Source organism: Amblyraja radiata, chromosome 9 (genome assembly GCF_010909765.2).
Source record: "Amblyraja radiata isolate CabotCenter1 chromosome 9, sAmbRad1.1.pri, whole genome shotgun sequence".
NCBI classification, from domain to species: Eukaryota; Metazoa; Chordata; class Chondrichthyes; order Rajiformes; family Rajidae; genus Amblyraja; species Amblyraja radiata.
The window spans coordinates 6,648,525-6,673,383 of record NC_045964.1 but is presented as its reverse complement, the minus strand read 5'-3'; the positions used below and the strand labels follow the sequence as shown (position 1 = coordinate 6,673,383).

General features: G+C 49.0%; 1 protein-coding gene across 2 annotated transcripts; it reads right to left on the bottom strand.

Moving 5' to 3' along the window:
• Positions 1-2,918: 2,918 nt before the first annotated feature.
• LOC116976721 (protein-L-isoaspartate(D-aspartate) O-methyltransferase-like) lies at positions 2,919-24,833 on the bottom strand. Of its 2 annotated transcripts, none has more exons than XM_033026593.1 (9): positions 24,785-24,833; positions 19,852-19,967; positions 11,486-11,590; positions 10,585-10,616; positions 7,648-7,752; positions 6,695-6,815; positions 6,458-6,543; positions 4,805-5,007; positions 2,919-3,130 (listed from the first exon to the last, which is right to left on the bottom strand). In XM_033026593.1, exons 1-9 carry the CDS (start codon positions 24,796-24,798, stop codon positions 3,118-3,120), a joined length of 795 nt encoding a protein of 264 aa, XP_032882484.1. In that variant the 5' UTR covers positions 24,799-24,833; the 3' UTR covers positions 2,919-3,117. The 2 variants fall into 2 exon arrangements, with proteins under 2 accessions (XP_032882484.1, XP_032882485.1); XM_033026594.1 differs by having other exon boundaries at positions 4,838-5,007.
• Between the last annotated feature and the right edge of the window lie 26 nt (positions 24,834-24,859).

Sequence of the window (24,859 nt, the reverse complement as noted above, 5' to 3'; positions counted from 1 at the left end):
GTCATATGCTGAGCGAATGGAGCGGCTTGGCTTGTACACTCTGGAGTTTAGAAAGATGAGAGGGGTTCTCATTGAAACATATAAGATTGTTAAGGGCTTAGACACGCTAGAGGCAGGAAACATGTTCCCGATGTTGGGGGAGTCCAGAACCAGGGGCCACAGTTTAAGAATAAGGAGTAAGCCATTTAGAACGGAGACGAGGAAACACTTTTTCTCACAGAGAATGGTGAGTCTGTGGAATTCTCTGCCTCAGAGGGAGGTGGAGGCAGGTTCTTTGGATGCTTTCAAGAGAGAGCTAGATAGGGCTCTTAAAAATAGCGGAGTCAGGAGATATGGGGAGAAGGCAGGTACGGGGTACTGATTGGGGATGATCAGCCATGATCACATTGAATGGTGGTGCTGGCTCGATGGGCCAAATGGTCTACTCCTGCACCTATTGCTGTCCCCTCACATTCTTCTACACACCAGTGAATGAAGGCCCAGAGTCGTCAAATACTCATCATAAATTAACCCAAATATCCCCGGGATCATTGGCCCTCGTGTTTAGTATTGAACTTGTTTACTTTAGTTCAGGGATACAGTGCAGAAACAGGCACATCGGCCCACCGAGACCACGCTGACCAGCGATCAAGCACGATACGGGGGCCAATTTACAATTAATACCAAAACCAATTAACCTACAAACTTTTCCATCTATGAGTGGAACCCTTGAAAGGGTTCAGAGAAGATTTATGAGGATGTTGCCAGGACTAGAGGGTGTGTGATATAGGGAGAGGTTGAGTCGGCTGGGTCTCTATTCCTTGGATCGCAGGAGGATGAGGGGTGATCTTATAGAGTGCACAATCATGAGAGGAATAGATCGGATAGATGCAGAGTCTCTTTGGGACTTGAGGACCAGAAGATATAGGTTCAAGGTGAAGGGGAAAAGATTTAATAGGAATCTGTGCGGTAACCTTTTTCACACAAAGGGTGGTGGGTGTATGGAACAAGCTGCCAGATGAGGTAGTTGAGGCAGGGACTATCCCAACATTTAAGAAACAGACAGGTTCATGGATAGGACAGGTTTGGTGGGATATGGACCAAGCACAGGCAGGTAGGACTAGTGTAGCTGGGACATATTGGCCGGTGTGGGTGAGTTGGGCCGAAGGGCCTGTTTCCACACTGCATCACTCTATGACTATGAGTGTGGGAGGAAACTGGAGCATCTGGGGAAAACACACGCAGGTCACGAGGAGAACGTACAAACTCCATACAGACAGCAACCGTGGTCGGGACCCATCCCGGGTCTCTGGCCCTATAAGGCAGCAATTGCTGCGCCACCGTGTCGCCTCGTGTACGGAGGACTGTTGGTCGGCACAGACTCAGTGGGCTGAAGAGCCTGTTTCCATAATGTATCTGTAAACTAAGGACCGACCCTAAACATCACCTATCCCTGTTGTCCATAGATGCTGCCTGACCCATTGAGTTACTCCAGCCCCTTGTATCTTTTTATGTAAACTGGCATCTGCAGTTCTTCGTTTCTACTAATAGCCCGAGGGGATTTGACAGCTTGGCTCCTATTTTGGAAAGAAAGACAAGGGGTTGCCCATTTACAAAAGAGGTGAAAGCTTTTCTGAGGGTCATGAGTTGGGTCTGGAGTCCCTATCCTGTCCTCAAGAATGAATTAGTCATTATGGAAGAACATGGTTCCAAGCAGCTGTTCCTGAAAGGGAAAAGAATTCCGGTCTTTGAATAGTTTCAATGCTCAGATAGATCGGTACTTCATAAGCAAGGTGAAGGGTTACCACAGGTACATGGGAACATGGAGTTAAGGCTACAAGAGTACAGGGTTGAGGTGGGGACAGCATCGGTAGAGTTGCTGCCTTAAGGGCTTGTCCCACAAGCATGCGACTGCATGCGGCAAGCGCGACCAAGCCTGAAGCGGGGGCCGCGCGGAGGTCGAGTGATCCCCGTACAGGGCCTGTTCCACCTGCATGCGGCGAGCGCGCCCAAACCGGAAGCAGGGGCCGTGCGGAGGTCGAGTGATCCCATACGAGTTGACGTGAAGTTTGAGCGAAGTTCGCGTTAGGCGTACGGCGTCGAGACGCTGCGTACGCCCGTCGAGGCGGTGTGTACCGCCACAATGTGTCTGCGGGCCGACAGGCTGTTTCCGCGCGGAATTTTTGAACACGGTCAGTTTTTCGGAGCCCCGCGCGATGTCGGGACCAGCTCCGCACAATTCCATACGGCTCCAGCGATCGAAGTGGGACCGGCCTCGCGAGGCCGTACGGCTCATGCAACCACGTTAGGTCGCGCTTGCCGCATGGAGTCGCATGCTCGTGGGACAAGCCCTTTACAGCGCCAGATCCATCCGGGTTTGATCCTGACTAGAGATGTTGCCTGCACGGAGTTTTTTTACGTTCTCCCTGTGGCTGCTTGTGTATCCTCCGGGAACTCGAGTTTCCTCCCAAAGTCATGCAGATTTTTAGGTTAATTGGCTTTGGTAACAATTGTAAATTGTTCCTAGTTTGTGTAGTGCTTGTATACCACACATTGGTCGTCGTGGACTCGGTGGGCGGTGTATTTGTACAGTGTAAAGTGTAAATAAATCAGCAATATTAAATGGCAAAACTGCCTTGAGAGGTTTCCTCCCACTCCTCAGGCTCTCTACTCAGCTCTGGTGAACGGTTTTGCCTGACTTTCCTCGATTTAGAAGGCTGACATTGTTTTTTCAACATTAGGATTCGTGGAGCAGTTTGATTCAGTGGGCCTTGTTGGCAGTGATAAAAATGAATGAGCTATTTTACATGGTACTCATGGTTCCTCTTTGCACACACTTGAAGCTCACAATGGGTTAACCCTCTCACCACAGGCAGGGAGCAAGCTATTAGGAAAATGTTGCCAGGCAGTTGCTCTACCCAAAGGATGAAGGACTCGAGTTGCAAGTGGAGTGGGTGTTTTATTTCTGATTCCACGCTGATGAATTCTGCAACATGTTCCAACTGTTCCATTGCATCCCCTTTGCCCTTCCCCACCCATGGTCCATCAACACCAGGGAGAGTCCAAGGTCTATCCAGGGCACTGGGCGAGTTCAACAAATCCGTTCTCCTTGCCTTCTGAAAAGAGTCTACGCGGAACTTACAGTTCATGCCTGTAGGGAGACAGAGAGAACTTTGAGGGGTCGGTCGGGCAAGGTATAATTTTATGAAGACATGTGCACCTTTCTCAATCTCATCTGTCCAATTCACACACAGGCACATGTCCCTCAGTACATACACCAATACAACGCACTGATGCACACTCTTCCAATATCTGTGCCCAGCAACATGGGTGACTCGAGCAAAGAGCACCATCCAACTTTCACCTTTCACCCCACTAGCCGTCACATACAACATATAGTCCTCCGTCAGTTTCGCCACCTCCAACGTGACCCCACCACTCGCCACATCTTCCCATCTCTCCGTCTGCTTTCTGCAAAGACCGCTCCCTCCGTAACTCCCTTGTCAATTCTTCCCTTCCCTTCCGCACCACCCCCACCCACTTTCCCTTGCAACCGCAAGAGATGCTACACTTGTCGCTTTACCTCCCCCCTCGACTCCATCCAAGGACCCAAGCAGTCTTTCCAGGTGCGACAGAGGTTCACATGCATCTCCTCCAACCTCATCTATTGCATCCGCTGCTCTAGATGTCAGCTGATCTACATCGGTGAGACCAAGCGTCGGCTTGGTGATCGTTTCGTCCGCAATAACCAACCTGACCTCCCGGTGGCCCAGCACTGAACGCCCCCTCCCATTCCGTATCCGACCTCTCTGTCCTGGGCCTCCTCCACGGCCAGAGTGAGCAACACCGGAAATTGGAGGAACAGCACCTCATATTCCGCTTGGACAGTCTGCATTCCGGACATTGAATTCTCACAATTCCGTTAGTCCTTGCTATCTCCTCCCCTTCCTAGCTCTCCCTCAGCCCTCAGGCTCCTCCTCCTCCTTTTTCCTTTCTTCTCCCCGCCCCCCCTCACCCTCCATCAGTCTGAAGAAGGGTTTCGGCCCGAAACGTTGCCTATTTCCTTCGCTCCATAGATGCTGCTGCACCCGCTGAGTTTCTCCAGCACTTTTGTCTACCTTCGATTTTCCAGCATCTGCAGTTCCTTCTTAAACACCATCCAACTGTATCTCTCCACACATTGTAAACCAGTAGCCACATCACATTAGACAAGGGATAGGGAAACAAGAGATATAGACAGTGATATAGAGAGATATAGAATAAATAAATGAATGTTAAAGCCTGTTTCCTTTATCATAGTTACTTTTTTGCATATCTTTCATTCATTTGTTCTGTATCTCTCTACATCATTGTGTGGCGGCACCTGATAGCTACCCAAGGTCACGACGAACCATCGGCTCTAGAGGGCGGCGTCTTGGTGGGTGAGGCGCGAGTCACGGGGTCGTTATCTGAGGTTATTTAAGGCCGGGCAACGCCCATATCAGCTGAGGAGGAGGGAGCTGTATGCAGAAGAATAAACACGTCTAGAGCACACAACCTGTGTCTGACTAGTTTTTGGCTGGACTCCTGCCAGTCCCCGCCACACCTGTCTATATCTCGTTTCCCTCTCCCTGCCTGACTAGTCTGGAGAAGGGCCTCGACCCGAAACGTCACCCATTCCCGTCTCTCCAGAGATGGACTCAGCCTGTCCCGCTGAGTTACTCCATCATTTTGTGTCTATCTTCGGTTTAAACCAGCACTTGCAGTTGCTTCATACACAGCCACGTAACATTGCCGCTCATATTCAGCACCCTTCCCCCCAACACACACACACACACACACACACCTCACCCGGCACCTGCCCGCTGCGGTCACATACCCACTCCACTGCCTCTTTCGGTCGGTCAGGGGCACGTAGGCGACTCGCATCAGCGGCGTGCGAGTGAAGTTCCCATCCTTCGCCCTGTCATACTGCTCCAGTTGCTGGCCTCCCTCACGGCTGCCCACAGGGATGACCAGACGGCCTCCGGGCCTCAGCTGTTGCAGCAACTGTGGGGAGAGGATGCGGAGAGCTGTGTGGGAATCGGGTCACCAACGCCCACCGAGTTAGAATCACTGCTAACCTAGGATGGCACCGGGCCAGTCGGCAAATCACATCTGAGCCATTTGAAAGAGAGCATCTTAAACTTGCCTTCCAGCACTGGGTCCACGACCCTGAGGCACAACTCTTGAAGCCCACATCTAAACATGCCTCCAACTCATTCAAGCCCACATCTCATGCCTCCAACTCCAACTAAACAAGCCTCCAATTATTCCTGCCTCCAACACATTTACAGGCAGCCCACACCCCCTCGGGGAAGACACTTCCCTCATCCCCCTCCAACCCTTCAAATAGTTACTTTAAATCACTGCCCCTGGTTTCTGACCCTCAACCTGGTCTGCTCATTTGATACATCCTACTCAGGTCTCCTCTCAACCCAAGATAGGCACACAATGCTGGAGTAACTCAGCGGGACAGGCAGCATCTGGAGAGAAGGAATAGGCGACGTTTCGGGTCAGTCTGAAGAAGGGTCTCGACCCTAAGCCTCACCCATTCCTTCTCTCCAGAGATGCTGCCTGTCCCGCTGAGTTACTCCAGCTTTTTGTGTCCACTTCCTCTCAGCCTCAAGTTCCACAGAGAATAACCCCAGACGGAGGCCATCGGCTTTAAGGGACGAGGCAGCAGGTTTGGTTGGAATCTGGAACTTGCTGCCTGAGAGGGTGGTAGAGGCAGAGATTCTCACAACATCCAGACAATGGAATAGACGGTGAATACACAGACTTTCTTTAACCCAGAGCAGGGGAATCAACAATGAGGGAACATTGGTTTTGGGTGAGGGAACTGATTTAATAGGAACATGAGGGACAGAGGATGGTGGCTATATGGAACGAGCTGATAGAGGAGGTAGTTGAGGCAGGTACTATATATAACAAGATTAAAAAGTGATTTGGACAAGTATACAGATAAGAAAGGGATATAAGTCAAATGCTGGAAGGTGCGACTAGTGTCTTGGCTAGCACAGACAAGAGGTGTTGCAGGGCCTGTTTCAATGCTGTACAGCTATGATTCAATAACAAGCATAAATCTTCGTAGTAGAGGAGGGTGGTAGGGGTATGGAACAAGCTGCCAGAGGAGGTAGTTGAGGCAGGGATTATCCCAACATTTAAGAAACAGTTAGACAGGTACATGGATAGGACAGGTTTGGAGGGATATGAACCAAACGCAGGCAGGTGGGACTAGTGTAGCTGGGACACTTTGAGCCGAAGGGGCTGTTTCCACACTCTATGACTCTAGGAGGCTGTGGGTCGGCTACTGGCAAACAGGTGAGGTGATTTAGCTGATTACTGGAGGGTCCCTGATGCCTCCCCATCCCCGCAGCTCTGTATCCCTGACGACAGGCCCCATGTATCAGCTGCTTCTGCCTTGTATCGCAGGTGGTTGCCGGATGCGTGGTCTTACCGCTTCGGGAACAGCAGCGGCGGCGGCGCCCACGTGGATGGCGTCGTAGGGCGCGTGGTCCAGGTGTCCGTTCCGACCGTCCCCCACTGGAAGGGAAGGAGGCTTGAGCGTGGAGACTACCCTTGCTCCCGCCGGCACCGTGACCATTCCCATCCCCCCCCTCCCCCCCCCCCCCACCTCCATCCCCACTCCTCTCAATCTCCTACTCCACCTGTCTCCCCTCCACCCTCCGCCTACCGATCAGCTTCAGCCCGCCTGCTGCCAGCAGTGAAGGGTTGTCAGTCTGAACGTTGCTGATGGATTGCTCCACCAGCTGTGGGATGTGCTCCACTCCCACCACTAGGCCCGAGGGTCCCACCTGTCAATGCAGAGAACGGGGACTGAATGGATACACATTGCACCCAGGATACACAGATCACCCACACCACTGCAACCCCCCACCACCACCCCTTCACTCCCCATCCACTCCAAAACCCCAACCCATCGGGCTAAACGCAGGAAGATTGTTCCCAATGTTGGGGAAGTCCAGAACAAGGGGTCACAGTTTAAGGATAAGGGGGAAATCTTTTAGGACCGAGATGAGAAAAACATTTTTCACACAGAGAGTGGTGAATCTCTGGAATTCTCTGCCACAGAAGGTAGTTGAGGCCAGTTCATTGGCTATATTTAAGAGGGAGTTAGATGTGGCCCTTGTGGCTAAGAGATCAGGGGATATGGAGAGAAGGCAGGTACAGGATACTGAGTTGGATGATCAGCCATGATCATATTGAATGGCGGTGCAGGCTCGAAGGGCCGAATGGCCTACTCCTGCACCTATTTTCTATGTTTCTATATTTCTATATCATTCCCATCCTCTCCAAAACCCTCACCTCCCCCAACACCAACCCACTCTATCTGAACAACCCCATCACTGCCGACCCTCTCCGCACACCCTCACACCAACCCATCGCTCCCGACCCTCTCCGCACACTCACTCCCCCCAACCGCGACCCGCTCTGAACTACAAACCCCATCGCTCCCGGCCACCCCCTCGCCACCCCATAACGCCCGACCCAACTCTGAATTCCCACCCAGTCACTACAAACGCACTCCAAAGCCATGACATGGTTTTCAAAGTGTTTCACTGTCCCTCGGTACAGGTGACAATACATATAGTAAAGCAAGCATGGCCAATGATGTGGTGCCCTCACCATTCTAGCCATGCAAGCTGTCAGGTAACCGCTCCCCGAACCCACATCCAGAGCCCGGGCACCCTCGTACAGATGATCCTTTAGACACTCCAAGGCGTACGCATGCTGGGAACAGGGAAAGAGCCATCAGATGGTTCGGCATATACACTCAGGTGCAATTAAATCCCTTGTTCACGGGAACGTCGCAGTGTAAACAATGTACATGCAGCAATTGTAAATATAATAAGTGCAAAATAGCAGTATCGCACAAGTTTGTAGTGCAAAATCTAAGTGGTGCAAAAGATATTGAAGTACAATAACTGAGACGAGGAGGAATTTCTTCAGTCAGATGGTGGTGAATCTGTGGAATTCACTGCCACAGAAGACTGTAGAGGCTGTCTATTGATATATTTAAGGCAGAGAAAGATAGATTGTTGATTAGTACGGGTGTCATCGGTTGTGGGGTGAAGGCAGGAGAATGGGGTTAGGAGGGAAAGGTAGATCAGCCATGATTGAATGGCAGAGTAGACTTGATGGGCCGAATGGCCTAATTCTGCTCCTATCACTTATGAACATGAATTTATGAATGAGGTAGAGTTAAGAGTGAGAGTACGTGGCAGCACATGCAGGAAGTGGGTGTGTAAGAGTTGATTGATAGAAGTGGGGGGAAAAAAGCTGCTCCTAAGTCTGGACATCACAGGGTTTCCAGCTCATAGAACATAGAACAGTACAGGAACGGGCCCTTCGGCCCACAATGTTGGTGCCGAACATGATGCCAAGTTAAACTGATCTCACCTGCCTGCACATGATCTATATCCCTCTAATCCATGCACTTCCAGGCCTAGTCCCTTGCTCCTTAAAATACACCACAGCCTTGATCCCACTCGCGTTTCCTGTGCTCCCATTAAAAACACAGGGGCCCCGTTACTACACTCCCTATAAAACTCCACCTGGTTCACCCATTTATTAGATTTATTATACCACTGTGTAACATCAAAGACTAGTGGGCATCGCTTGAAGGTGAGAGGGGTAAAGTTTAAAGTAGGGAACGTTTTTTGTTTTTTTTAGCCAGTGACAGATACGATAGTGGCGGATGGAGGTTTTTAGATAAGCACATGGATGCAGATACGATAGTGGCAGATGGAGGTTATGCCAGGAATATGGAGCAGGGTTAGGCCAAGGAGATTCATTCATCAGCACAGACATTGTGGGCTGAAGGTCCTTTATCTGTGTTGCACTATTCCACGTTCTTAAGGCTCACAAGGTTGAATCCTGAAAGCAGGGTGTTGATATATGAAGAAAGGTTGATCAAGTTGGGCCTATACTCGTTTAAGTTAGAAGAATGGGAAGTGACTTTACTGGAACATACGAGGTGTGGATGGGGACTGACTGGCTGGATGCTGTGGGTACCTGGAACTAGATGACATAGTTTCAGCTTTAAAACAAGTTGTCCCTCGAACAATCCTTGATCAGACTTTGCTGGCTTTACCTTGCACTAAACGTTATTCCCTTATCACGTAGCTATATGATTCTATTGTGATCATGTATTGTCTTTCTGCTGACTGGATAGCAGGCGACAAAAGCTTTTCACTGTGCTTTGGTGCACATGACAATAAACTGAACTGATTTGAGACGGTAAAAAGAAGCTACTTCTACTGCCCAGGGGTTGTGACTCTGGGATTTTCTACCCCAGCTAACTGTGGATGGGGAGTTCCTGACAGATTTTAGAACTACTACGTACGGGAGAGAATGGGAAAGTGGAATTGGATCAGCCAGGGTCTGACAGTGGTGGCAGGCTTGGAGCTTGAATGCCCTATTCCTGCTCTGTTCCTATGTTTAACTTTAGTTTAGAGATACAGCACGGAAACATGCTCTCCGGCCCACTGGGCTCTCCGGCCCACCGGGTCCGCGCCGACCAGCGATCCCCGCACATTAAAGCCCCTGTCCCACGATACGAGTTCACCTTAGAGCTCTCCCGAGTTTAAAAGAAAATCGAACTCCTGGTAAGGTACATAGAATGTACGTAGGACCTCGTGGATGTCCCGTAGCGAACGGGAAACGCGGTAACTAACGGCAGGTACCCGGGAAACTCTTGGACATTTTTCACAGTGCTGAAAAAACTTCACGAGTTACCGTGTTTCCCGAGTACCTGCCGTTAGCGTTACGAGCCGCTACAGGACATCCACGAGGTCCTACGTACCCGCTACATTCATACCACAAGTTTGATTTTTTTTTAAACTCGGGAGAGCTCTTGGCTGAACTCGCATCGTGGGACAGGAGCTTAACACTATCCTACATCCACTAGGGACAGTTTTTACATTTACACCAAGCCAATTGACCTACAAACCTGTACGTCTTTGGAGTGTGGGAGGAAACCGAAGATCTCGGAGAAAACCCACGCAGGTCACGGGGTGACCGTGCAAACTCCGTACAGACAGCACCCGTAGTTGGGATGGAACCCGGGTCTCCGATGCTGCAAGTGCTGTAAGGCAGCAACTCTACCGCTGCGCCACCCTTTTGGAATGAATCTTGTGGTGTGAGATAGGAGGACGGCAGTGATGGGGGTTTGGGAGCCATGTTATCCTAAAGGCATCTGCTGATCTCATTGCACTCATCCAACGTCATGTCTCTAATCACCCGATGCCAAACAGCTTGTATACCAGAACTAAACTTGGGACAGGAGGGGAGCAGCATTCTGACCGGGTGTTGGAGCCGGGGGGGTGGGGAAATGCTGGAAGGATGTGTTTGCATAGTGTTTCTTGCTGAGGAATAGAGAGAGGATTTCACAAGCTCAGTGAAGACTCAGACACAACGCCCACTTGTCCAGTGGGATCCCCCTTTCCACCGAGGCTGTTTCAGATCCATGCTCAGTGCAAGTCTCCAATAGACATCATGCCTCTCTCACGGAGTAAAAATCACACACACCAGGGAACACACAGAATTCTGGTCATCACTTACCATGTGGGGTGCACTGATGGTTGCATGGTAACCTAGAAAAACAAAAAGATGCATGTAGGTCTACACCAAAGATAGAGATAAAAAGCTGGAGTAACTCAGCGGGACAGGCTGCATCCCTGGAGAGAAGGAATGGATGACGTTTCTGGTCAAGACCCTTCTTCAGGGTCACCATCACTCATTCCTTCTCTCAGAGATGCTGCTCATCTCGCTGAGTTACTCCAGCATTTTGTGACTAAAAGCATATATTTGAGTGACAACGTCCTGTGAACAATGACTATACACACACATAATATAGTGAAGGGGAATAACACAGATACACGACATGACACAGTATTCTCACAGATCCGTGGGTCAATCAGGAGCGCGATATCAGACATGGACACAAAAACCTTTTACTTGGGAGTAGGTCAGTTCATTTTCATCGACGGGGAAGGGAAAGGAGGGAGGATGCAGGATGGGGAGGGGAGGGGCAGGGAGGGGAAGGGCAGGGTGAGGAGGGGTGGGGTGAGGGAGAGTAGGGAAGATCAGGGTGCGATGGGTGAGAGGGTTAACGGGAGGGACGAGAGGAGGTGGATGTGGGCGGTGCAGGGTGCAGTTGTTGGCAGGTCAGGGTGGAGGGAGAGGCATCAATCTCCCTTTATCCCCCTCATTCCTGTTTGGGTATCAGTCAAGAGTAATGTTGTAGCAAGGAACTGCAGATGCTGGTTTAAACCAAAGCCAGACACAAAAAGCTGGAGGGCAGTGGGACAGGCAGCATCTCTGGAGAGAAGGAATGGGTGACGTTTTGGGTCGAGACCCTTCTTCAGACCGAGAGTCGGGGAGAGGGGGCAATCGCAGGTCTCCTCAGTTACCACCTGTACCTCAGTAACCGCACGCCACTGTCGCTGGTCTCTCCACTCACCTATCGACTGTGGAGAATCCTCGAAGGGGAAACCTTTGCAGTAATGGGCACGGTCAGTCTCCATCAACGCTTTGAACACTCGATCGGACTGAATGACGCCATCGCCTACACAGGGAAACAAATATATACATGTTACAGGCATTGGCGAGTCCAGGTCAACATCAGGCACAGCGGGTAGAGCCGCCGCCTCATGGTGCCAGAGATCCAGGTTCAATCCTGACCAAAGATCTTATAGCAGAGCAGCATAATCAAGGACGAGTCACACCCTGGCCACTCCCTCTTCTCCCCTCTCCCATTGGGCAAAAGGTATAGAAGTGTGAAAACGCACACCTCCAGATTCAGGGACAGTTTCTTCCCAGCTGTTATCAGGCAACTGAATCATCCTACCACAACCAGAGAGCAGTGCTGAACTCATTGGTGGCCCTCTGATTGGACTGTACTAGCTTTACCTTGCACGAAACATTATTCCCTTATCATGTATCTGTACACTGTAAATGGCTCGATTGTAATCATGTATTGTCTTTCCGCTGACTGGATAACACGCAACAAAAGCTGTACCTTGCTACACGTGACAATAAAATAAGCTAAACTGGACATAGACTAAACTGCATTGATTTTAATGTGAGGCAAGGTGGAGGAACTCAGGGCATGGGATTGTAGCCGTGACACAAACATGGTTGAGGGCGGGACAGGACTGGCCCAATGTCCCAGGGTACAGATGCTACAGACATGATTGAGGTGGAGGTAAGAGAAGCGGGAACATTGCATTTTTGATTGAGGAAGACCACGGCAGTGATAAGGACGATATTTTTTGTGAATTTCTTCAGAGTTGTGGTGAATCTGTGGAATTCATTGCCACAGAGAGCTGTGGAGGCCAAGTCTGTAGATATTTTTATGGCAGAGATTGATAGATTCTTGATTTGTACGTGGTGTCAAGGATCATGGGGAGAAAGCAGGAGAATGGGGTTAGGAGTGAGAGATAGATCAGCTATGATTGAATGACAGGGTTTATTTGATGGGCTGAATGGCCTAATTCTGCTCCTATCACTTATTAGCTTATGAAGGAATATGAGTAGAACTCAGAAATAAGAAGGGGATGATCACTTTGAAAGGCTTCCCATTGGTCTGCAGAAATTAAACCGGACAGATATGCAAGGAGATCGAGCTGTATGAATAACAGAGTTGCATTAGTAGGTGATTTCTTCTTCTTCCATATTGACTGTGATGGCCGTAGCACAAAGGGATAGGATGGGGTAGCATTTAGTTAATGTGTCCAGGATAGCCTTCTTAAACAATATGTCAACGGCCCAACAAAAGAGGGGGCAACATTCAGTTTCTAATTGGGAAAAGTGAGACAGAGATACAGGATTAATGCGGCACGGTGGCGCAGCGGTAGAGTTACTGCCTTACGGCGCCTGAGACCCGGATTCCATCCTGACTACGGGTGCTGTCTGTACGGAGTTTTACGTTCTCCCCGTGACCTGCGTGGGTTTTCTCCGAGATCTTCGGTTTCCTCCCACACTCCAAAGACGTACAGGTTTGTTGGTTAATTGGCTGTGTAAGTGTAAATTGTCCCTAGTGTGTGCAGGGTAGTGTTAGTGTGCGGAGATCGCTGGTCGGTACGGACTCGGTGGGCCGAAGAGCCTGTTTCCGCGCTGTATGTCTAAAGTAAACTATCCTACAACAGGGAGAGTTCAGCCAGCATGTCCTGTTGGATTGAAGAGCAAGGCTAGGAGGATTAGGGAGCCCTGGATGACCAGGCATGTTGAGGCTATGATTAGGAAAATGGAGGCATATGTCAGGTATAGGCAGCTTGGACCAAGTGAACCTGTTGAGGAGCATGAGAGATGTAGGAGTACACCCAAGGGGGGAAATCAGGAATGTTGAAAGTGGACAAGGTAGCTCTGGTAGATAAAGTAAAGGAGAATCCCAACAGATTCTGCAAACATATCAAGAACGAAAGGGTAACGAGGGAAAGAATAGGTCCTCTTAAAGATCATTCATGTGTATAGCCACAGGAGATGGGCGAGGTATTAAATGAATATTTGTCATCTGTAAATACTGTGGAGACGATCATGACAGGTAAGGGATTAAGAATTGTGATGTCTTTGACACGTCCACATTACAAAAGAGGTGCCTGCAGTCTTAAAGAGGGGGGACCTCATTGAAACATACAGAATAGTGAAAGGCTTGGTTAGACTGGATGTGGAGAGGATGTTTCCACTGGTCAGAGAGTCTAGGACTAGAGGTAATAGCCTCAGAATTAAAGGATGTTTTTTTTAGGAAGATGAGGAGAGTTTTCTTTAGTCAGAGGGTGGTGAATCTGTGGAATTCTTTGCCACAGAAGGCTGTGGAGGCCAAGTCAATGGATCTTTTTAAGGCAGAGATAAATAGATTTTTGATTATTGCAGGCGTCAGAGGTTATGGGGAGACAGCAGGAGAATGGGGTTGGGAGGGAGAGATAGATCAGCCACGCTCGAATGGCAGAGTAGACTTGATGGGCGAATGGTCTAATTTTACTTCGGAGTCACGTGAGTGACTACGTGAAGAACCCGCTTCCAACGCATGCGTGCCATATCGCTACACGCATTGCACGAGTCAACAGAAGGGTGGAGGACATCCCCCAGTAACGGGAGAAGGAAAAAAGGACCAGCAAAAGGCAGGTAAGGACTCTGCATTTTTATTCACAGAAAAATGGACAGAGTGAAAAGGAAGCGGTCTGCAAAAAAGCTGCCCGAGAAACGCGTTGTAAACGTGGATGAACGGCAGAGACAGCAGCCGTCGGCTCTAGAGGCCTCGGTAGAGGAATCAGCTGTGCCAGAAATCATTCTGGCACCAACGAAACTTACTCACCGGCCGGGAGGCAAAGTTCAAACAAAAACGCACCATCTAGCAGAGCCCGACTTGGAGCAGCAGCGGGCGACCAGCCCGTATCAATATCGGACCAGGGCTGAACGGGTGCGGCAGACGGAACAAACCCGCTATGAGTGGCTGCATACGGAGCAGCCAGGAGAAACGGCTGACCGGGAACAGACGTGGACCGACAGTCAGGACCGGTGTGGCCAGCGGCGGGACGAGGAAAGCCCGCAAACCAGCACCCGTGAGTACCGGGGACGGGAACAGCTGGGATACAAAGAGCAGCACACTGCTGAAAGGCTGCAGGAATGGGAGCAGCCAAAAATAGCAAGTGCAGCTCACCGTCTAAAGGAGCTGCTGGAGGAGCTCCTTCACAGTGGCAGTCCCATGAATGTGGAGACTAGCCACAGTGGGCAGACAAGCCCCATATGGGTACCCCGTGAGGGACCCCCTGAAATCTCGACCTCTTCGGAGGAGAGTGGGCAGGACCCTGATGGGCCAGACCCTGATCACACAGCTTCCCATGATCCTGAATCTGCAGAAAAACATACACTGCTGGACATGGTGGCTGATTACTTCAAACCAAGTCAAACAGGGGCAGACTTGGATTCCAGGATGGCAGCCAGTATTAACTACATGTCTGGCCATCAACTCCAACAACAAATATTCACAGAGACACTGGCCAGACATCTGCCACCTGGTAACTGTGATGTATTACAAATCCCCAGTGTCAACCAATGCATTTGGAAGCATATGGGGAAGGAAATCAGGAACCATGATCTCAAAATCCAGAAAGCCTTAAAGGGGCTTACGGCAGGGATCACAGCTTACATCCGCACCCTGGACTAAACAGAGCAAACTAAAGGCCACCAAGACGCACTAGCCCTGTTCTGTAATGTACAATATGAGCTGAATAGCATGCGGAGGGCTGCTATTCAGCCAGCACTGGATCCTAAATATGCAACAATTTGCAAACAAAGAGCCGTTAAAACCCCAACCCTTTTGTTTGGGGAAGCCAAGACACTGGGGCTCATCAAAACCAGCGCAAAGGCTTATTTTGGATCACGGTACCAGCCACATGGAAGACCGAAAAGTGTGGCTTATATCAGTGGCAGTGCCAGAACCCAATATAACCCGCAGCAGCCTTCTTTTAGGGTATGGCCAGGGACGGCCACCCTGGAAGATGCGGAAGCCTAAACCTCCAGTACAACCACGAACACGAATAAAAACAAAACCCCCTTTTTTCAAAAAACAAAGAAAATAATACAACCACCAGTAACCATGGAGGTAGGTGGGTGTGGTTCTTTTGTAAAAAAGGGACCCACGACGGTGGGAGGGAGGTTGCAATACTACAGTGACGAATGGTGTAAAATCACTACAGACTCGTATGTTCTAAGCAGTATTCAGGGTTATCTGATAGAATTTACTCATCCCAATAACCCCCCAGTACAACATACACCAGAAAGGCATTTCGTCCTTACAAAAACCGAACAATCTAAAGCCCACATGGAGCTACAACGATTGTATACAAAAGGTGTGATTGAGCATACTACTCATGAACAATTAAAATTTGTATCAAACATATTTATTAAAAATAAAAAAGATGGGGGTTGCAGGATTATCATTGACCTTTCAACCCTAAACACATTCGTTCAATATGTTCATTTTAAGATGGATACCTTTATCATTGCTAAAGAATTAGTATCAGCTGGTTTCTATATGACAAGCATTGACTTAAAAGATGCATACTATACAGTACCCATCAAAGGGGAACACAGACGGTAGTTAAGTGTAAATTGATACCAGAAACGAATATGGATTATCTAGGATTCACCATTAACACGGTCAATATGTTAGTAACTTTACCAATAAATAAAGCCACAGCCCTACAGGAGGATTGCAGCGAGCTTCTTAACACCAACAGACCCTCCATTAGACGGGTAGGCCGGATAATTGGGAAGATTGTGGCTACATTCCCGGCCACACATTTTGGGCCATTACATTATCAAAATTTGCAAAGAGCAAAAATTAGAGCACTCAAATTTAACAAAGGTCATTTTGATAGACCTATGGAGCTGCCTACGGAAGCTATAATTGAACTACAGTGGTGGGAACATAGCATTAGGTATTGCTCCAACCCCATCATTATTGACAACTCGTCTATGGTATTACAAAATGGTGTATCCAAAGAAACATTTGGATATCGGCAACATAAAGGTAAGCTAAATTCAGTGGCAGACACCAGGTCACGCAAATTTAATGAAAACACGGAATGGATGTTAAATAAAATGTATTTGCTGAAATTACAGCAAAATATGGTAGACCAGATATTGATATTTTTGCGTCCAGGTTGAATCACCAATTACCAAGGTATGTGTCCTGGGAACCAGACCCTGGGGCAGAAGCTACAGATGCTTTCTCACTGCATTGGGGGAAATGGCGTTTTTTATGCTTTTCCCCCATTCTGCATCATCAATCGGGTACAAAGGAAAATTCAACAATATTCGGCATCTGGGATTCTCATAGTACCCGATTGGCCTACTCAACCGTGGTATTCGGTCATACAGGGGATGGTGTTAGAACCATGTTCCATTATTGGACATAGCCCGAATTTATTAATTCATCCAGTAACTGGAGGGGGGCAGTCACCCATGCCATAAGACTATGGATTTGTTGATTTGTAGAGTCTGAAAGACCCACTACACGGCATGGGGCTGTCAGACAGGACGATGAATCTCATCACATCCGCACAAAGACTGTCAACACGGAAGCAGTACCTCGGACACATCAAGAAATGGGGCATATACTGCTTTGACAACAACCTAGACCAAAGGGCCAAGAATATTCTGGCCGTATTGGAATTCTTAACAAACCTCCATTATGATAAACGATTGGGCTACAGTGCCATCAATAGTGCCAGAAGTGCACTCTCCAATTACCTATCACAAGGAACGGAGTGCCACACGGTGGGAACGCACCCCCTGGTAACAAAACTTATGAGGGGCATATTCAATGCAAATCCCCCTAAAACCAGGTACTCCAAAATCTGGGATGTGGGTGTCGTTTTAAACATGCTGAGGAGCTGGTAGCCCATAAACAGCATTATCACTGCAGAAACTGACCATGAAGATGGTTATGCTCATGGCGTTAGTTACTGCACAACGAGTCCAGTCATTAAGCAAACTGAGCCTGGACTCCTTGATCATCTCACGAGAGAAACTGGTGTTTGTCATACATGAGTTAATAAAACAAACAGACCAGGTTCATCGGGTCAAGTGATTGAATTTATGGCATATCCATATGACGAACGTCTGTGTATAGCAAGACATATCCAATTATACATGGAATATACTAAGAGCATTCGAGGTCAGGAAATGGCTTTGTTAATTTCTTACAAGAAACCGCACAAAAGGGTCACGACCCAAACTATCTCAAGGTGGCTCAAATGTGTCCTAAAGATGGCAGGAATAAACACTAATGGTTTTAAATCTCATTCCACCAGGGCTGCAGCAAAATCCGCAGCAAAAATTCTGAGGTACCCACGGACCAAATCCTCAGAATAGCAGGATGGTCATCCGAAAGGACTTTCCAAAGGTTTTATAATAAACCAGTTTTTGGAGCCATCATCATTTTCGGAAAGCATTTTACGTTCAATATTATAATTTGCCCGAAGGGTTACAGGGCTATGATTTCAATTAATAAATGTATTTTCTCGTTATATCACACAAGTCTTTGTATAAGTGTGTCTAAAATTGCTAATGATACTCTCTCCCGATACCCAAGGCAGTTGTGAAGCATGGACTCGTTCCACGGCATGAGGTCACAGAGCTTTGAAATCTTCACGTAGTCACTCACGTGACTCCGAAGTAAAATAGTAAGATTAAACGAGAACTTACCAGTTTGAAGTTTGATCTGTATTTTATGAGGAGGAACGTTGAGGGAATACGTGCCCTCCGCTCCCACCCTCCTATGATCATATCAAAACTGGTATCTCTTTGATAATCTTACTATGTTAGGTCATTATAGTTTCTGTGACCTCACACCGCTGCTTTGAAGAATGGCACGCATGCGTTGGAAGCGGGTTCTTCACGTATTCCCTCAACATTCCTCCTCATAAAATACAGATCAAACTTCAAACTGGTAAGTTCTCGTTTAATCTTACTATTCTAGTCCTATCACTTATGACTTTAAAGCATATTAAGCTGGATAAATGCCTGTGGTCTGACGAAGTATCCCTGGGCCTGACAGGCAGGTAGATTGATGGTGGAGCGTGATCCAATGAAAGACCGAGGCAGATAACGAGAATCTACTTATCTATTCCGTGCTGTATGTCTAAAGTAAACTATCCTAAAACAGAGAGAGTTCAGAGCCAGCATTTCCTTTAGGAGTGAAGAGCAAGGCTGGCAATAAACAATAGGTGCAGGAGTAGACCATTCTCTGTAAATGTTCCTTTCACAAACCCATGCTAACACTGCCTAATCCTACCCTTCTTCTCAATGGACTCTTTTATTATAGATTCCAGAACATCCCCCAATACTGATGTTTGTAGTTACGTGTTTTCTCTCTCACAGTCTTTCAATAGTGGGATCAGTATTTGCAATGCTGAAGGAACTATCCCAGGGTCTGCAGGTGTTTACGAGATGATAACCAGATGTAATGGCGGCGGCCCCTGCAGTTCGTCTGTCCTTTTAAAAAAATGTTTGGCCTGTTTCCTGTGGTTTTTATATTGTTTTTAACTGTGTATATGTGGGGGTGGGGGAAACTTTTAAATCTCTTCCCTGCACTGGAGACCCGACCTTTTCCCTGTCGGGTCTCCGTTGTCATTGGGGCCTAGCACCGTGGAGCGGCCTCCAGCCGGAACATCCTGGGGACTCCAGTCGCGGAGCCTGCGGACTTACCATCGTGGGGCTGGCCGGCCTCGGAGCTTGGGGAGCTGTGGTGGTGCACGGCTGCGACCAGACTACGGAGGCTCCAGCTGCAGGCCCTGTGGGCGGTGACATCGGGAGCTCGCGGGTCCCTGGTGGGAGACCGCTTTTCGGAGCTCCCGCGGCTGCAGCTTCTCCTGCCCGAGTTGCGGGGCCGAAAACAGCCCGGAGCGGGGCCTGACATCGCCTACCGTGGCTTTAACGGCCCTGGGACTTGCCATCGCCCGCAGCGGGCTCCAACATTAAGACCCGGAGCGGGGCATGACATCGCCCGGCGCGGCTTTAACGGCAGCGGGACTTTCCATCGCCCGCCGGGGGCTTTAACATTGGGAGAGGATGGAGAGCAGGGGAGACAAGACTTTGCCTTCCGTCACAGTGAGGAGGAGATTCACTGTGATGGATGTCTGTGTGAATTGAGTTGGTTGTGTGTCTTGTAAAATTGTTTCTTCTTGTTGTATGGCTGCAGAAGCCAAAGTTCCTAACAGAAAAATAAAGTTCATTGTATTGTATTGTATATCTGCTCTCGGCAGCGCCTCTTCCACAGTGTACACAGTGTGCAGCCACCGGCCCTGACCCGTTACTCACGTCTCAGGTTCTCAATTAGATGTGTGTGGGAATTTCCGGAGGACGTCCATGCCATGGTCCTGACGAGGAGCACACCCACTGGAAACACAACAGACAGCCTCAGCATGCTCCTTAAACTGAACCAAAGCACAGATGTTAGTGCTCATTACTGCATCCATCCCTACCCTCCCTCCCACCTTCTTCCCTCCCTCTGCTCATCCCCTCTCCTCATACCCTTCTCTCCCTCCCTGTACAAACGGGACAGGTTGCACCTTAACTGGAGGGGGACCGACATTCTGGCAGGCAGGTTCGCTGGTGCTACACGGGTGGGTTTAAACTAAATGGCGGGGTGGAGGGGTCAACAATGTGAAAGCATACGTGTGGAGTTAACGGGAAAGAGTGTGCTGGAAAGGTCACCGAAGTCTCCAGAAATAAGTTTAAAAAGGGAGAAGAGAGTAAGGTCGGGTAAAATCGGGTTGGTTGTGAGAGGAGGGGTGGTCAACACTGAATTAAAGGTATTATATTTGAATGCAAGTAGCATAAGGAACAAAGTGGGTGAGCTAGTAGCACAGTTGGAAATTGGTAGGTATGATGTTGTAGGCATTACGGAGATGTGGCTGCAAGAGGATCGGAGCTGGGAGCTGAATATTCAAGGCTACACATCCTATCACAAGGACAGCCAGGTGGGCAGAGGGGGTGGGGTAGCACTGCTGGTAAGGAATGACATTCAGTCCTTTGCAAATGGTGACATAGGATCAGAAGATGTAGAGGCCCTGTGGGTTGGGCTGAAAAACTGCAAGGGTAAAGAGACTCTAATGGGAGTTATTTATAGGCCCCAAACAGCAGCCTGGATATAGGGTACAAGTTAAAATCGGCGTGTAGGAGAGGCAATGTTACGGCGGTCATGGGGGATTTCAATATGCAGGTAGACTGGGTGAATCAGGTTGGTACTGGACCCCAGGAGAGGGAATTTGGAGAGTGCCTCCGAGATGGATTCTTAGAGCACCTTGTAGTGAAGCCTACTAATTCTAGATTTAGTGTTGTGCAAGGAACCTGATTTAATAAGGGAATTTGAGGTAAAGGAACCACTAGGGGGTATTGACCTCAATATAAAAACGGGCCCATCAGCGACTGCACTTCCTGAGGAAACTAAAACAGGCCTCACTCCCCACCAACATCCTCAGGACTTTCTACAGGGGTACGGTGGAGTCTGTACTCACGTACTGCATAAATACGTGGTACTCCACCTGCAACTGCTCGGACAGGAAGGCTCTGCAGAGGGTAGTGAGGGGAGCAGAGAGGATCATTGGCGTCTCCCTACCCTCGGTACAAGAACTGTTCCAGAGCCGCTGTCTGAAAAAAGCTCAGAGAATTGCTAAGGACAAACTGCACCCCCTCCACATACACCTGGATCTCCTGCCATCAGGCAAGAGATATCGAAGCATCAAAGCCCGGACTACAAGACTGCTAAACAGCTTCCTACCACAGGCTGTGAGGCTGCTAAACAGTCACTCTGTACTCACAGTCACTTGATTCTGCGGCTGGCACGGACACTTTAATAACTGGCACTGGCCACTTTAATAACTGGCACTGGCCACTCAAATCAGCTGCCCCGGACATTTTATGATTGCTTTATTGTATTTTAACGTTGTGTTTTACCTGCTTTTAACTATTTATACTGTTCCATCAGGGACTGGATTGTTTTTAGTATTATGTGTGAAATGTTTTAAATTTCATGTGCGATGCTCCGCTATTCCCTGGGAAACTTCTCTTCATTTTGCACTGTACAACTGTTGCTTGCAAGATGACAATAAAGGTTGATTGATTGATTGATTGATTGGATTGATTTAACCTATAATTTGAAAGGGAGAAGGTGAAATCGGAAGTGTCGGTATTACAGCTGAGCAAAGGGGACTATCGAGGCATAAGGGAGGAGCTGGGAAAGATTGACTGGAGAGGGGCTTTAGTAGGAATTGCGGTAGAGCAGCAATGGCAGGAATTTCTGCGGATAATTTGGAAGGTGCAGGATCATTTAATTCCAAAAAATAAGAAAGATTCCAGGAGGAGAATAAAACGACCATGGCTGATACGGCAGGTCAAGGACCACATAAAAGCAAAAGAGAAGGCAAATAAACATTGCAAAGATTAGTGGGAAGCCAGAGGATTGGACTGTTTTTTAAAGGGAAAAAAAAGTAATTAAAAGGACAATATGGAGAGAATAGATGAAGTACAAATGTATCCTAGAGAGTCAGGGGTGGAAGGTAGTGGAGTAGCGATCATTCAGGAGAAGGTGTTATGAAAACTGAAAGATCTGAGGGTGGATAAGTCACCTGGACCAGATGGACTGCACCCCAGGGTTCTGGAGGAGGTGGCCTCAGAGATTGTGGAGGCATTAGTTGTGATATTTCAAGAATCACTAGAATTTGGAGTGGTTCCTGAAAATTGGAAAATTGCTAATATCACCCTGCTGTACAAGAAGGGAGCAAAGCAGAAGAGCGGGAACTAAAGGCCGGTTAGCCTGACTTCGGTGGTTGGTAAGATTTTAGAGTCAATTATAGAGGGTGAGGTTACATAGTACTTAGAAGTTCACAATAAAATAGGCCGAGGTCAGCATGGTTTTGTGAAGGGAAGATGTTGCCTGACGAATCTGCTGGAGTTCTTTGAGGAAGTTAATAGCAGGACAGACAGAGGGGAGGCTGAAGATGTTGTTTAACTGGATTTTCAGAAGGCCTTCGATAAAATGCCGCACGCAGGCTGCTAGGGAAGATGAGAGCCCATGGTATTAAAGGGAAAATACAAGCATGGATAGTGGGTTGGCTGGATGGCAAAAGGCAAAGAGTTGCAATAAAAGGCGTAGAAATTTCAGGTTGGCTTCCAGTGACTAGCGGAGTTCTACAAGGGGCCGCTTCTCTTCACGTTGTATATTAATGATTTGGATAAGGGGATTGAAGGCATTGTGGCAAAGTTTACAGATGATGCTAAGATAGGTGGAGGGGCAGGCAGTGTAGAGGAAGCCAGGAATCTGCAGAAGGTCTTTGACAGGTTAGGAGAGTGGACAGAGAAGTGGCAGATGAAATTCAGTACAGCAAAGTGCGGAGTCATGCATTTTGGTAATAAGAATAAAGGAGTAGATTATTTTCCAAATATAAAGAGAATCCAGAAATCAGAGGTGCAAATAGACTTGGGAGTACTAGTGCAGGACTCTCAAAAGGTTAATTTGCAAGTCAAATCGGTTGTAAGGAAGACAAATTCAATGTTAGCATTTATATCATGAGGACTGGAATACAAAAACAGATATTATAATGCTGAGGCTCTTCAAGGCGCTGGTCAGGCCGCATTTGGAGTACTATTGGCAAATTTAGGCCCCATATCTGCTGGCTCTGGAGAGGGTCCAGAGGAGGTTTACAAGAATGATCCCAGGAATGAGTGCATTAGCATATGATGAGCGTTTGACAGCACTGAGCCTCTACTCGCTGGAGTTTAGGTTGAGGGGGGACCTCATTGGAACGTACAGAATAATAAAAGGCATAGATAGAGTGGATGTGGAAAGGATGTTTCCACTGGTGGGAGAGTCTAGGACCGGAGGTCATAGCCTCAGAATTAAAGGGCACTCTTTTAGAAAGGAGGTGAGGAGGAACTTCTTTAGTCAGAGGGTAGTTAATCTGTGGAATTCATTGCCACAGAGGGCTGCAGAGGCCAAGTCAGTGGGGATTTTTAAGGCAGTGAAAGACAAATTCGTGATTAGAATGGGTGTCAAGGGTTATGGGGAGAAGGCGGGGAAATGGGATTAGGAGGCAGAGATCAGCCATGATTGAATGGCGGAGTAGACTCAATGGGCCGAATGGCCTAATTCTACTCCAAAAACGTGAGCTCCCTCCTTCCCTTTTCTTTCCCTCCCGTCCGTTTCCCTCCTTCCTTTTCCCTCCCTCCTAATTCCCTCCCTCCCTTCCCATTCTCCCCTTCCCTCCCTCTAAATTCTCCCCCTCGCTCCCTCTCCATTCTCCCCCTCCCTCTTCATTCTCCCCCTCCCTCCATTCTCCACTTCCCCCCTCCATCTCCATTCACCCCCTCCCTCCCCCTTCGTTATCCCCTTCCCTCCCCCTTCATTCTCCCCTTCCCTCCCCCTTCATTCTCTCCTCCCTCCTCCCCCTTCATTCTCCCCCTCCCTCCCTCCCCTTCATTCTCCCCCTCCCACCCCATTCTCCCCCTCCCTCCCCTTCATTCTCTCCCTCCCTCCCTCTTCATTCTCCCCTTCCCTCCCCCTTCATTCTCCCCTTCCCTCCCCCTTCATTCTCTCCTCCCTCCCTCCCCTTCATTCTCCCCTCCTCCCTACCCCTCATTCTCCCCCTCCCTCCCTCATTCTCTCCCTCCCTCCCCCTTCATTCTCTCCCTCCCTCCCCCTTCATTCTCCCCTTCCCTCCCCCTTCATTCTCCCCCTTCATTCTCCCCTCCCTACCTCCCCCTTCATTCTCTCCCTCCCTCCCCCTTCATTCTCTCCCTCCTCCCCCTTCCATTCTCTCCCCTCCCTCCCTCCCTTCATTCTCCCCCTTCCCTACCCCATTCCCTCCTCCCCCTTCATTCTCCTCCCTCCCTCCCCCTTCATTCTCCCCCTCCCTCCCTCCCCTTCATTCTCCCCCTCCCACCCCATTCTCCCCCTCCCTCCCCCTTCATTCTCTCCCTCCCTCCCCCTTCATTCTCCCCCTCCCCTCCCTCCCCTTCATTCTCCCCCTCCCACCCCATTCTCCCCCTCCCTCCCCCTTCATTCTCTCCCTCCCTCCCCTTCATTCTCCCCCTCCCACCCCATTCTCCCCCTCCCTCCCCTTCATTCTCTCCCTCCCTCCCCCTTCATTCTCCCCTTCCCTCCCCCTTCATTCTCCCCTTCCCTCCCCCTTCATTCTCCCCCTTCATTCTCCCCTCCCTCCCTCCCCCTCCATTCTCCCCGCCAACTCCTCACCTAATCATCATCATCACTCCTCCTCCTCCTCCTCCCCGCTCTCTCCCAGCGGCGGCGACGGTCGCGGTTTGATGA

What these genes read in the sequence shown, in the direction of transcription:
- LOC116976721 (XM_033026593.1), bottom strand. An exon ending in GGATTCTCCACAGTCGATAG is followed by an intron (nt 10,617 to 11,485) that starts GTGAGTGGAGAG and finishes TTGTTTTTCTAG; the next exon opens with GTTACCATGCAACCATCAGT. An exon ending in AGGCGGGCTGAAGCTGATCG is followed by an intron (nt 6,544 to 6,694) that starts GTAGGCGGAGGG and finishes CTTCCCTTCCAG; the next exon opens with TGGGGGACGGTCGGAACGGA.